This window comes from Photinus pyralis, unplaced genomic scaffold, assembly GCF_008802855.1.
Source record: "Photinus pyralis isolate 1611_PpyrPB1 unplaced genomic scaffold, Ppyr1.3 Ppyr1.4_LG8, whole genome shotgun sequence".
NCBI classification, from domain to species: domain Eukaryota; kingdom Metazoa; phylum Arthropoda; class Insecta; order Coleoptera; family Lampyridae; genus Photinus; species Photinus pyralis.
The window spans coordinates 28,590,555-28,602,424 of NW_022170819.1; the positions used below are offsets into that span (position 1 = coordinate 28,590,555).

The window sequence follows — 11,870 nt, forward strand, 5'->3', positions numbered from 1 at the left end:
CGATTGCATTTTGAGTACATTCTGCATCTTACAAATTAAGCTCAAAATTAAGAGAAGAATTGAAATATCGAATCATATACAAAGCGTTCCATTAAAAAAATGCATTATTGGTGTGCCGCGCCTTTATGACCAACCCTGAGTAAAATTACTACTTCCTAGTAGACATTAAAGAACCTCAAATCTTTTGTATAAAACTTTTATTGATGCCTTGTATATTTTCACCGATAAATCAACCGTTTCCAGACTTATCAGCGATCCTGTATACACATTGCCCTTACCTACTATAACTTAACATTTGGAAACGTGCCGTTCGCGTTTTATCAGAGACAAATGCCTCGACTAAATTATCAAAATTCAATTTTATGGCCAAATCGGATTTCCAATAAAGACTCCCTACATCTGAACCTTTAAATTTCGTAATGCAGAAAAAAATAGGAAAGTGGTACAAGTATTTGGGGAAAGTCCATTCAAATTTTTATTATTCCTGCATCAGAATGACAGTTTAAAGCACCCCTGAGCGTGCGATTAAAGCATGCCGTAACGCTTTCTGTAAATTAATACCACCTTTAGGCTGTATATCCAACTAGTTTTGAATTCCTTATTTTTTTTATTTGAAGTTCATCTCCAGGCATCTTGTCCGGGTAAGAACGGGATTGTTGTACTGTTACTAACTAAAAATGTTCTGGTTCTGGAAAAACTAAAAGAAATAAAATTATCCTGGAAAACAAAATTATTCAAGTTTGGAAAACTGGAAAATTACACAAATAAATGCGCCTAAAAGTTAGAATAAGTTTAGTTCTAGTGAATTTATACTTGAATGTGCCTGCAATTTCAATTTTGCCCGGGCGCCATAAGTGTAAGGTCACAGTGTGCTGTATGGATTGGGTTGTGGATTTTGTAGGTAGCGGCTTCTCTTCTGCTTCTGCAGCAAACCATTGAATGATCACTAGGTATTTTTGACGTCGTCGTCAATAGTATCACACCTCTCGTAGAAGACTAACTAGTAACATTAAGCCTCTTCAGCCTTCACATCTTCTAAAGCATTTCTTTGAACCCAACGAGGTTTTTTTGGGATGTCTTTACAGATTCGATCTTAGCAGGCCACCTGTAACCTGCACATCGAGTTCGCAATTTACTGTTGGGATTTCAAATTCAAATATTTATTTCAGGAAAACACCTGTATTTTAATATATTGAGTGGCCTACAAGATTTTTTTGGTAAATGGCACGGGTGAAGAGTAAACAAATAGAACGTTGAACTTGTGAATCTTTGGTGTGCAATAGAATTTTGGGGCAACACCATTATAGAGTGTCTGTGAATTTTGTTTGTTAAGAACTTTTTTGATAGTTATCTAGCGGTTTTATTGGTGACTGTACAGCATAGATTTTTTTCTGATACGGTATCTAAACTTTCCAGACAAACAGAGAGAAAAATAGATACAACGGTTAGGCAACGGTAACAGGATTGATTGATTGATTAAGCAATCCGCAAAAGTAGGGGAGTGACAAGGGATGTTTACATTCATATAGGCATCAAAACAATAATCAGATGCTCACCAAAGCTAGTTTAAAGAGCTTTGTATCACTAACAGTCAAAAGATTTCATGGTAAACAAAGCATAAATCGTACAACTCTGCCTTCAAGGGCCAAGTCGCAATGGAACATTTAACGGATTGATGAATCACAAGTTTCTATGCGGAAGGATTATATCGGTAATACAATTTGTTGTCTGGGCGCAGAGTTGGCATGGCAATAAGAAGGGCGGCACGGTTGTCTTCCATTGCCTACTTTTCTAAGTTAGTGTCGAGTGTGACATAGGTACCTTTAGGTATGTACGCAGAAGTAATCCCTAACTGACCAACTACGCAATTTAAATGAATTTCTTTGAAACAAATGACGTAGTTTCGTAATGATTCATGTATGTAAGTTTAAAATTTCATGAAAATTCACAGTGTATACGCATGATAGGCGTCTCATTAAAAGTGCACGAGCCCTACGCTGCTTCCAAGCAAGAAGTTGGTCACACCTGACTGCCGTTATTATAGAGTCCCTGAATAATCCTAATGTATAATTTAGAAGAAATCTCTCAGCTACTGCATATTTGAAAATGAAATGAAATTATTATTTTAAAGCAAGAACCAAAATTTCTGTTTCAATTCTGCAAATGCTTATTTGTGTGTCAGTTGTGGGGATATATCCTGTTTTTAATGAAACAAACCGTTTACATTTATGTAACTTCACCGTTCCACAATGCGTTTTAGATTACAGCGTTATTTGTACATACGGATATTTCAAACGTTTGTAATCAGATACACTTCATAAAACAATAAAGGTGTACGCTGAGTTAGAAGTAAATTTTTATTACATAAATTATTTTATTTTCGGTTTAGACTTTGAAAGCGGAAAATCGTGACTAAAGTTCATGTTACATAAACTAATATAAAGTTGGATATTTACTGTGAATATAAAGCATTATCGAGTCCGAGGTTTTACCACGTAATGGAACTACCTATTTGCAGCAACGGCCGGCGATTTAAAGCGATTACAAACGATTCTAAATAACGCGATTACGCATTTGTGGTGATATTTTTACGCATTTTTGAAAAATACGCTATATTGGTTATGGCTGGCTGTCTGGCTGGCTGGCTTTCCGGCTGCTCAGTAATTACAATAGCTGTAGACTCCAAATTTTCATTAAAAGCGTTCTTCTGCAGTGTAGATGTGCAGGCTCTAGTCTATTTTGAGTTAGATTACTCGTGAAATCGATAATCTTAATCTTTTCTAATAAAATAGTGATCTGTATTGTATCTATTATAACGTGCCGCGCGCGCAGGAGTGAATTAACTTTCAAGAGGGTTAGTGTTATGGCCGTGTATAATACAAAACTTTATTTTATAACAGAAGCCACATAAACAATTGTAAAGCTTGTGACAATCCTGAATTTAATTTAGACATCAAATATAGCAAGCTTAGGTTTTGCCGTCGTGGTCCTTTCCATAGAAACAGAATTTTCGTATGTTCTGAACCTCATTTTATATCGTGTTCCGCGCCCCATTTCAAATAAGAATGACATATCTCCTTCGTAATAAAATAATATTACTGTACAATGAACACGCCCTTCTGCCACGACATACGCCAAGCCTTAAATAAAGTTCCGTTAGGAAAACATTCGCGTTTAAAGTTTCGTTCATACCCACTTCCGATACTCGTTTTCTGGTGCAATTGGAACGGGGGAAGTACCTCGACAAGACCTACGATGTTCCCTTTGTGGGTACTCACTTCCGCCGCTCCGCTAGGAAGTTATTCGCGTTTAAAGTTTTGACCCTTTCAGTGGAACCGCCTCGTTGGTATATCTATTATTTTCCATTTGCGAATTTGCTCCATTATCGAGTTGTGAGAGATCTCACTCTCCGATTGTCCATTTGAACCAGAAGTATTACCGAGAAATGCACCTCGATTTTCTTCTTGTGGGTACCCAGCTGCGACGTTGCGTTACACAGGGCCGGCTCGATGCAAAAGCTACATGTAAGTAAGCACTAAAATTTGCGCCTCTGTCCGCCTCTCTAAAGCCTGAGTAATGGGAACTAAAGCTATGTGGACTTCTGGCGCAGGAAGTGACGTCACACCAATCAGAGACGAGCTCGTGACGTCACAGCCAATCAGAGACGAGCACGCCCCCCTATGCCCCTCCCCCTTGGCCAATGGGATACGGTAGGCGGAGCCTTTAGGGGCCGCCCCCTGTGGCGTCACAGCCAATGAGCGGTGTGGTCGGCCATTTTGGATCGGTCGCCATTTTATTAGTCACCAAATCCGCCATCTTGGATTGGTCGCCATTTTGTTAGTTTCTATTTCCGCCATCTTGGATTGGTCGCCATTTTGTTAGTTTCTATTTCCGCCATCTTGGATTGGTCGCCATTTTGTTAGTTTCTATTTCCGCCATCTTGGATTGGTCGCCATTTTGTTAGTTTCTATTTCCGCCATCTTGGATTGGTCGCCATTTTATTAGTTTCTAATTTCGCCATCTTGGATCGGCCGCCATTTTATTAGTATCTAATCCCGCCATTTTGTTGGGCGCCATTTTTGACCGTCTGTCTGTCTGCCTCTCTCGCTCCATCCGCCATCTTGGATGTTATTTTGGAATCGCGTCATCGGTCACGTGATTGCTATAGACAAAAATTTTTTTTTTTTTTCAATCTGCGTTGGGAATCGAACCCACGATACGTGAATTACGAATCTGCCGCCTTAACCATCTGAGCTAAGCGAGGCTTTGAGATATGAACGTTTAGCAGTTCAAGTATTGTTAGAATGTGGGGGGAGCGCGATTGCAGGGGCGTAGAGGGTAAATCGTATGGGGTAGCAGTAGGAGCGGTAGATGCCCCTAGTAGGCCGTATAAGCTCACAAGCCACACAACGCTACGGAGAGCGTTGAGATGTTTGCGAGTTGTAGAAGGGTATAACGCGGGGGTGCGTCGCCGATAGGGGCTAGGGGCTATTTGGCGGGGAAGCGCGTTAAAATGATAAAATAATACGTACGATGCTCGTGTGCGAAAAATAATTATTCATATTGCTAACTAGAAAGGAAATGAGCTTATCTTCTTTATGCTTTATTTTTATTTTTAGACGCATTATTCTAATATTACATTCTAATATGACATTGGTTTTCGAATATGCTTTGACGAAATACAATCATTACAATAAATCATTAGCGGCGCGGGTCCATCGATGTGAGTGCGCTGCCACGGCTGGTTCCAATGTTTCTTACATCGTATTCGATTACGTAATTCACAGTCTCTTTGCAATACGTTGGGGATCTTGATCCATATTTTCTTTAGTAACAGCGCGCGAAATTTAGTTGTTTGTTATTATAATTAGGATGGGAAGCTGCAATCTCGCAATAGTGTTTATTTATAGCAGCTATGATAAGACGCTTAAATCGTGTGCGAAAAATCTTATCTTCTTTATGCTTTATTTTTATTTTTAGACGCATTATTCTAATATTACATTCTTTGTATTTATGCTTCGGTCAATGTCCTTGAAATAAGGGAACGACCCCTAAGTATGATGAGCCCCCGAACCGCGTATTACGAATTTAGTGCTAAAGCGGTATACCTACAAATTAGCGTATAAAAGCAAACAACATTTACATTAAAATTCATTAGTTACGAGAATAGCAGACATTATGGATGATTTATGGAATGATGATCCAAATATTAACCTTACTTGGGTCGATAATCCCTCCCCGAAGATAGTCGAGGCACATACAGGTAATATGATCATGGTGAAAATAATTATGACCCTACTAATTAAGCCCGTTGTTTCTTGTAGGAGCAGAAGATTTAATATCAACATGGTCCATGTTTCTCGATTGCTCAACTTTGCTAGAAGTGGGAAATTCATTGAGGAATAGTTTCGAGCCAGTGGTGCAGATATTTTGCCCTCCACTCCGAGAAAGTTGTTTGCATTTTAATATTTCCGAATGGAGCGATATTTCCGCTATTAAAACCGAGCACAACATTCGACTCATGCTTAAAAGTACCGACCAGTTGGAACATGAAGTGTTCGTAGGGTACGGTATAAAAATTACGTTGGCTGACTGTGAAAATGGTAGTAGGGGTATAAGAATAAGTCAAGGATTCAATTCCATAGTGCTAACCGAAGAAGCCGTAAATCGTTTCCTCTCCGCTGTACATTTTGTACATCAAAAATTGGATTTTCTAAGCGATTATTCGACGTACTGGTACTATCAGGACTTTGCGGATGAAGTAGCGGATGATCTTTGCAAGGACGGTCTGTTCGATGAACAAAACATTTTGTCAAGAGGAAAATTTTTCTGTCAAAATCTTAAGTTACTAAAAAAGTTGGTTGCACACTCATGTTTAAGAGATTTTTTCATTTTTAGCAGAAATTGTAAATATTCACCCTCAAAGATTTGTAAAAGATGTAACCGAGAAAATGCTGAAGGAGAAACAATAAAATAGTTTGGTGATAAGTTTGTTGTTTATATATAAATAGGGAAAAGAAAAGCACCATTTTCAAAATGTATTATATATTTTCGCAATAGCTACATTAAAATCGCATATGCAAATTAAATTTTACGTACTATATTAGTAAATGGCTCGTATTCAATTAAAACATCATGCAAAATTATACAGTAAGCGGAGGTGTCGGCTGCAAATGCTTCAGATGTTTCAACTTCCAGTTTCAAGTCGATAACCACATTATGAATACTTTCATTGTGACGAGTACAGTTGATTACGAATATTGGTTGTTTCTTAAACTCCTCGTAACTGAGAAGAGAACTACTTTCAGAATCGTAGTATTGCGTCCGAAAGTTTAGATATTCTTCGTAGGCATCTATATACTTGTTGTCCGCGAAGGAGAGATTCTGCTGCTCATACGGGTATCTTCTGTTGTTGATGTTCGCTTTTATATTTTCGACGCCTAAATGATCGAACTGCGATGCATTCTCTCCTTTTTGGTTTCGTTTCTTAGTCTGAAAGGCCACCAGAAGCCATTGAGGTCGTTGAAAACCGGTGCTACTTTTTACCGGCCATACCAAAGAGCGGGTTGATGGCAATGCTGGATACGCATATAAATCTCTAGCGTGAAATGCTACTTGGATCGGAACATTTTTATCAATTCTACTGTATATAGACAGCTTCATGGAATCGTTAGGAATTACGTATGGAACCTTCCAGGTTACTTTACTAAGGCTAATTTTCACCTCCGCTTCGCTTTTATAACAGTCTTCATCGGTTTTTGAGCGAATTAATGTTAGTTCTTGTCGTATGTTGACTAATGGTTTTTTATACCCTTCCGCGAATCCTAGCACATGTTTTAGCGGTATAGATGCACAGAAGGCTGTCTTGTTGGCGTTTAGGAGTTGCAGAGGTTTATTGCGGGGACTCCATCCTGCTTGTGATAAACAATTACTTTGGTCCGTTGTATAGGAACAAAATCCCTTGATTGCGCTGTTTATTCCGGGTAATCTCACGATTTCTATCACTTGATCTCCCAGCGTAAATCTAATTTCATCGAAGAGAAATAGTGGAGCATTGTTGGTCAACTCGAACTGCTTCGCTTCCGATGAAGTATAAGCGTTCCCTCCAAGTAGATCACGCTATCGTAGGTGGCCGTGATAAGATCCGCCTTTTGAATTACAAGATTGATTTCGTCCGAGTTACCATAAGCATTCGTCGAGTAAGGATGGTAGGTTCGCCGATCGCATTCCACAATCATATCCTCATACTTTACGCTACTGAAGAGATTTTTCAGCGCTTCTTCCATATTTTCGGAGTACTTTGTAACCAAGATATTCCAGAAACTTTACGTCGTTTTCAGTTAATGCACCCGACGATGTTTGCTCGTCTGTACGCGAAGCCTGACTGAGTGAAGATCCGCTCTTGTAAAAGATTTTAAGGCCCATATTTTTTCAATTCCAATCTAATAGTCACTTTTTCTTCACCAAAGTCCACTAGTTTACCTTCTTGGTCAAGCAATCGCAAGGTAATGTTATCAATTTGATGGGTAAGTACGGGTAAATATATAATGCTGGTGGGTTCCTTGACCATACGATAGCCTGGTTCAACGTGCACGTCGAATTCAAAAATGGTGTGAGATTTTTCACTATTCCGATACGCTCCTCCGGTTAAATTGCACTCAACATGTATATTTGTGGCGTTGACTATTTGCACATCCAAGTCGGACTCGTGAACCATACCTCCTTTGTAAATAGATGGCGAGAATCCGAGCATGCGCCCAATAGAACCCGTCTTGGTAAAATCAACATTGTGTTTGGTTTCCATTTCGCACTTTAAGGTATTATTGTTGGGTCTTAAGATAAAATCCATCGAGTCGTTTGGTTGGTTAATATATTTCTGCAAATACCTATTGATCTCTTCAATTTCATATGCTCCACTTGGAATTGTAATCTCTTGTTCCTTTGCATCGTTCGATGTATAATAAAATTTATTATTACCTTCGAATATATTTCGTATAGAATTGCATCCGTAAAATCCCACCAATCCCAAGCCATATTGGAAACTCGAGTCAAGCTCTATTGGTGGGAAATACGTAGTACTGAGCACGTTTCCTACACCCGTTAGCGTGAACGTTCGAGACATGATTGATAGGTAGAAATGAAAACTAGCGTTTTAGATGTAAATTATTTATTATACAGAAAGTTTAAACACAAGTGTCCACATATAAATGTGTTATAGTTTTGCTCTCTATCATAATTATAAACAATCTTACAACCTTTTAAGTATTTAACTATTTCATTTGGAGGGCCTAAGTCTCCAAAACTATCATAGTAAACCGCTTTCCTGCCGCGTTTCTTGAAAGCAACCCAATGAGTACCTCTTCCCTGGCTATCATCCAGGTTCACAATAGCGCATTCGTTAAAATGGGGCTTTTGAGGTAATGTGTTGCGCATGAATACTCCTATAAAGAACGGTACATTTTTAGCGTATTTATGCAGATCGAAATTGGTTAATGCTTTCCGCGGCAAGTTTAGTCGTTTTTTGGAAAAGGTTTCAAATATAAGGCGTAACCCTTCTTATATGGCTTAAGGTAGAGTGCTCCACCGCTTTTATTGCCCAACGCTACAGCCTCCATTGTGGCATTATGACGTTGACTCTCTTCCAATTGCTTCTTAGCTGCAGATGCTTCGTTAACCGCTTTAGCTATCCCACTTGCTCCACCGGCTAGTGCACCGGCAGCCGAAAGGCCCGCAAATAACGGTATAAGGAAAGGAAGAAAGCCGCCAATTTTAGGTATAGGAATAACTCTCGGCACTCGCACCTTCTTTTTACCGCCCGCTACTTTAACCGCTTTCTTTGCCGCGGCCAAACTCACATCGACAAGTTTCTTTATGCTTGCATCTTTCATCCGCCTTATTGAATTTCGAGCATGCGATAGAACTCCTCCTCTAAACGAGCAACTCTTATGCTTCATTTTTCTTTCTTTCTTCTTGCGTTGCGCAACTCCCATTCCTAGCTTCCTTTTAACTTTCATCGCGGCGGCTACGGCTAAAGCGGCAGTTTTTTCTCCAAAACTCGAATCTTTCGATTTTACGCGACTCCAAGCTTGGTTTTGAAGGTCCTTGTCAGCTTTATGGCGATGCTCTAAGTCTTTGAATTGACCGTACGCGATATCGTGTTGTTTACATGCAGCATCCAACGGATTTATTCCAGAATCACCGCGAGCTAAACGCTGTTCCAACTTTGTTCCAGGGCCGCAGTACTGATATCCGGGAATATGAAGTTCTACTGGTAATTTGTTTATTAAAGTGTTAATCAACCCCTTTCTTACTCGGTGATTAGCCATGAACTGTTAGTATAACTAGAACCAGCGACTAATAATGATGTTTATAAAGCAGCCTCAACATTTAAACGTAGATAATCACGATTTTCTAAAATCAGAAGTAGTGGGGAGGCATGGGCCTTTATTTCCAGCATCAATTAGAGCAGTGATCTGCGGTCCTTCGGGGTGCGGAAAGACAAATGTCATGATTAGTTTATTGGAAGCACCGCACGGCCTTTCGTTTGAAAACGTGTATGTATACTCAAAGTCGCTAGAGCAGCCAAAGTACAAGTACCTGGAGCAAATACTTACACCTATCAAGGGTATTGAGTACAATGCTTTTAGCGATAAGGCTGACGTAATCACTCTCCAAGAGATTAATAAGAATTCGATAATGATCTTTGATGACGTGGCCTGTCTAAATCAAGACGTAATTAGAGATTACTTCTGCAGAGGACGACATTCCGGGGTGGACTCATTCTATCTTTGTCAAACATATTCAAAGATACCGAAACAATTAATACGCGATAATGTTAACGTTATTGTTCTATTCAAACAAGACTATTTAAATTTAAAACATGTGTATGACGAGCACGTTGGTACAGATATGACCTTTGATCAGTTTAAATTAATGTGTTCAAAGTGTTGGGTGGATAAGTATAATTTTATCTGTATAGTGAAAGACTTTGACTACGGTAGATATCGAAAAGGGTTCGACTGCTATATTAGATTATAATCTGATTTAATAGAACCGGTCCAACAGCTATCCAACGGCTTTGCCCATCAGGTCCACCAGCTTTTCTAACTGGTCCATCAGCTTTGCCAACTGGTCCATCAGCTTTGCCAACTGGTCCATTAGCTTTGTCAACTGGTCTATCAGCTTTGCCAACTGGTCCATCTGCTTTGCCAACTGGTCCAACAGCTATCAATTGGCTTTGCTATCCGGTCCAACAGCTATTTGAACCGGTACCAGTTTGAAAATCTGTTAGTCGATTCTGTGTAGGCCATAAAAATGAACGCAAGAGATAAAACGATAAAGCAGAAATTGACGAAGACCCGCAATGCTATCAAGCGTAAGCTTGAAGTGCTAAAAAGAGGCGAGCTTGAAACTCAACGCTTGGTTGAAACAACATATAAGCCAATAGTAGAACCACTTAAAAAGATAGCTAAGCAAGAACCCAAGATACCTAAATTGATACCGAAAGTTGAACATAAAATCGAATATGAATCTACCCCAATTCAAGAAGAAGAACAGTTCCGAACACCACAGCGCTCTGAAAATGGACCGATCACAGCAGCTGCTAAACGACTTAATTTTATCGAAACTGATGAGATTAGTAACATAGCGTATGATAACGGGAAAGAAGGTGAAGATGAGGACACTACTGAAACGATTAACTTATCACAATTACTCGACACTGAAGACGCCGCTCAACAATTTCTAAATCAGTATCATGTTTTGCCGCGCCAATATATCGAACGAATGATTAAAGATACCAAAGGCGACATTGATCACTTTTATGGTCTTCGATATGATGCCAATTTCGATCAGTGGGCTATTGGAGACTCTAAAGTGACATTTGACGGACCGAATTTAATAATAAAGGATAAAATTTACAACGGTACTCCAGGGTTGTATGAATTGCTTGTACTGAAAAAGCCTCAAGAATTTTCTTCCAAGGATGGACGAGTGTATAAGGAAATTTTAGATGTCACTAATGGCTACCGAAGGAATTACGATCCAGGTCATCAGATTGTGGGTACCAAGTCGCATAAATATCGCAATATCCTTAAACCACTACTATCGGAGCACTATGGAACGGGTATGAAAGAGGTAAACAATACAGTTAAAGAGTACGTGTAATGGAATACGCCCCACGAATTAGTCGAACGTCTTAGATTGCTGCATGCATCGAGAGTAGCCGGTCACACCGGTCACAACAATGAAATCTCAAGTATTGAGGAGGAGCTCAGAGAAGAAGGCATAATAGTTTAGTGTAACAATGAGCGTTGACAAGTTTGGACGTCATTCATCATCAAGAAATAGGATTCGCAGTGATCAGGAGACAACAGGTGAATGTGCAAAAGTTAATTTGAAATTAACCGGTGATGGGGACTATAATATGCAAAATAAGAGGATTCGTAACGTTATCGACCCGTATTGGGGTAGCGATGTTGCCACCAAACAATATGTGGATAGGTGTATTAGCGAGCTGCATGCTAAGTACACAATGAATCGGTATAACATGGAGAGTAATCGTTTAAGACACGTAGCAGATCCGGTGGAACATGATGAAGCAGTAACCAGCGGTTTTCTCGCAGTGCGTCTAAATACAATTATGTCAATCTTAGACGGACATAAAAATTATTTGGAGGAGTTAGAAAAGGAAATAAACAAACACCATAGAACTAGGCTAGGTTTCGATTAGCCTCCGAGTTAAGTGTAAGATGTCAAAGCTTGAGGTTGTCGAAGAGCTACATAAGCCCGCTCGCAAAAATTTTCCTCGAAAACGAACCATTATTAAACATCGCGATGATTTATGGCAAGCGGATTTAGCCGAATTCATA

General features: G+C 39.4%; 2 protein-coding genes across 2 annotated transcripts; one reads left to right on the plus strand and one right to left on the minus strand.

Moving 5' to 3' along the window:
* Nucleotides 1-4,716: 4,716 nt before the first annotated feature.
* LOC116179508 lies at nt 4,717-5,972 on the plus strand. The gene is made up of 3 exons (XM_031499304.1): nt 4,717-5,263; nt 5,325-5,873; nt 5,938-5,972. Exons 1-3 carry the CDS (start codon nt 5,179-5,181, stop codon nt 5,970-5,972), a joined length of 669 nt encoding a protein of 222 aa, XP_031355164.1. The 5' UTR covers nt 4,717-5,178.
* A 112-nt stretch (nt 5,973-6,084) lies between these two features.
* Nucleotides 6,085-7,286, minus strand: LOC116179509. The gene is made up of 2 exons (XM_031499305.1): nt 7,184-7,286; nt 6,085-7,103 (listed from the first exon to the last, which is right to left on the minus strand). The coding sequence occupies exons 1-2, from the start codon at nt 7,284-7,286 to the stop codon at nt 6,085-6,087; spliced, it is 1,122 nt and encodes a 373-aa protein (XP_031355165.1).
* Nucleotides 7,287-11,870: the final 4,584 nt, after the last annotated feature.

Excerpts from the sequence above, each read along its gene's own strand:
- LOC116179508 (XM_031499304.1), top strand. The coding sequence starts at position 5,179 with ATGGATGATTTATGGAATGATGATCCAAATATTAACCTTACTTGGGTC. Across the intron at positions 5,264-5,324 it reads GATAGTCGAGGCACATACAG|GAGCAGAAGATTTAATATCA; the intron begins GTAATATGATCA and ends TGTTTCTTGTAG. Across the intron at positions 5,874-5,937 it reads AAAGTTGGTTGCACACTCAT|ATGTAACCGAGAAAATGCTG; the intron begins GTTTAAGAGATT and ends GATTTGTAAAAG.
- LOC116179509 (XM_031499305.1), bottom strand. The coding sequence starts at position 7,286 with ATGGAAGAAGCGCTGAAAAATCTCTTCAGTAGCGTAAAGTATGAGGAT. Across the intron at positions 7,104-7,183 it reads TTACTCGACGAATGCTTATG|GGAACGCTTATACTTCATCG; the intron begins GTAACTCGGACG and ends ATCTACTTGGAG.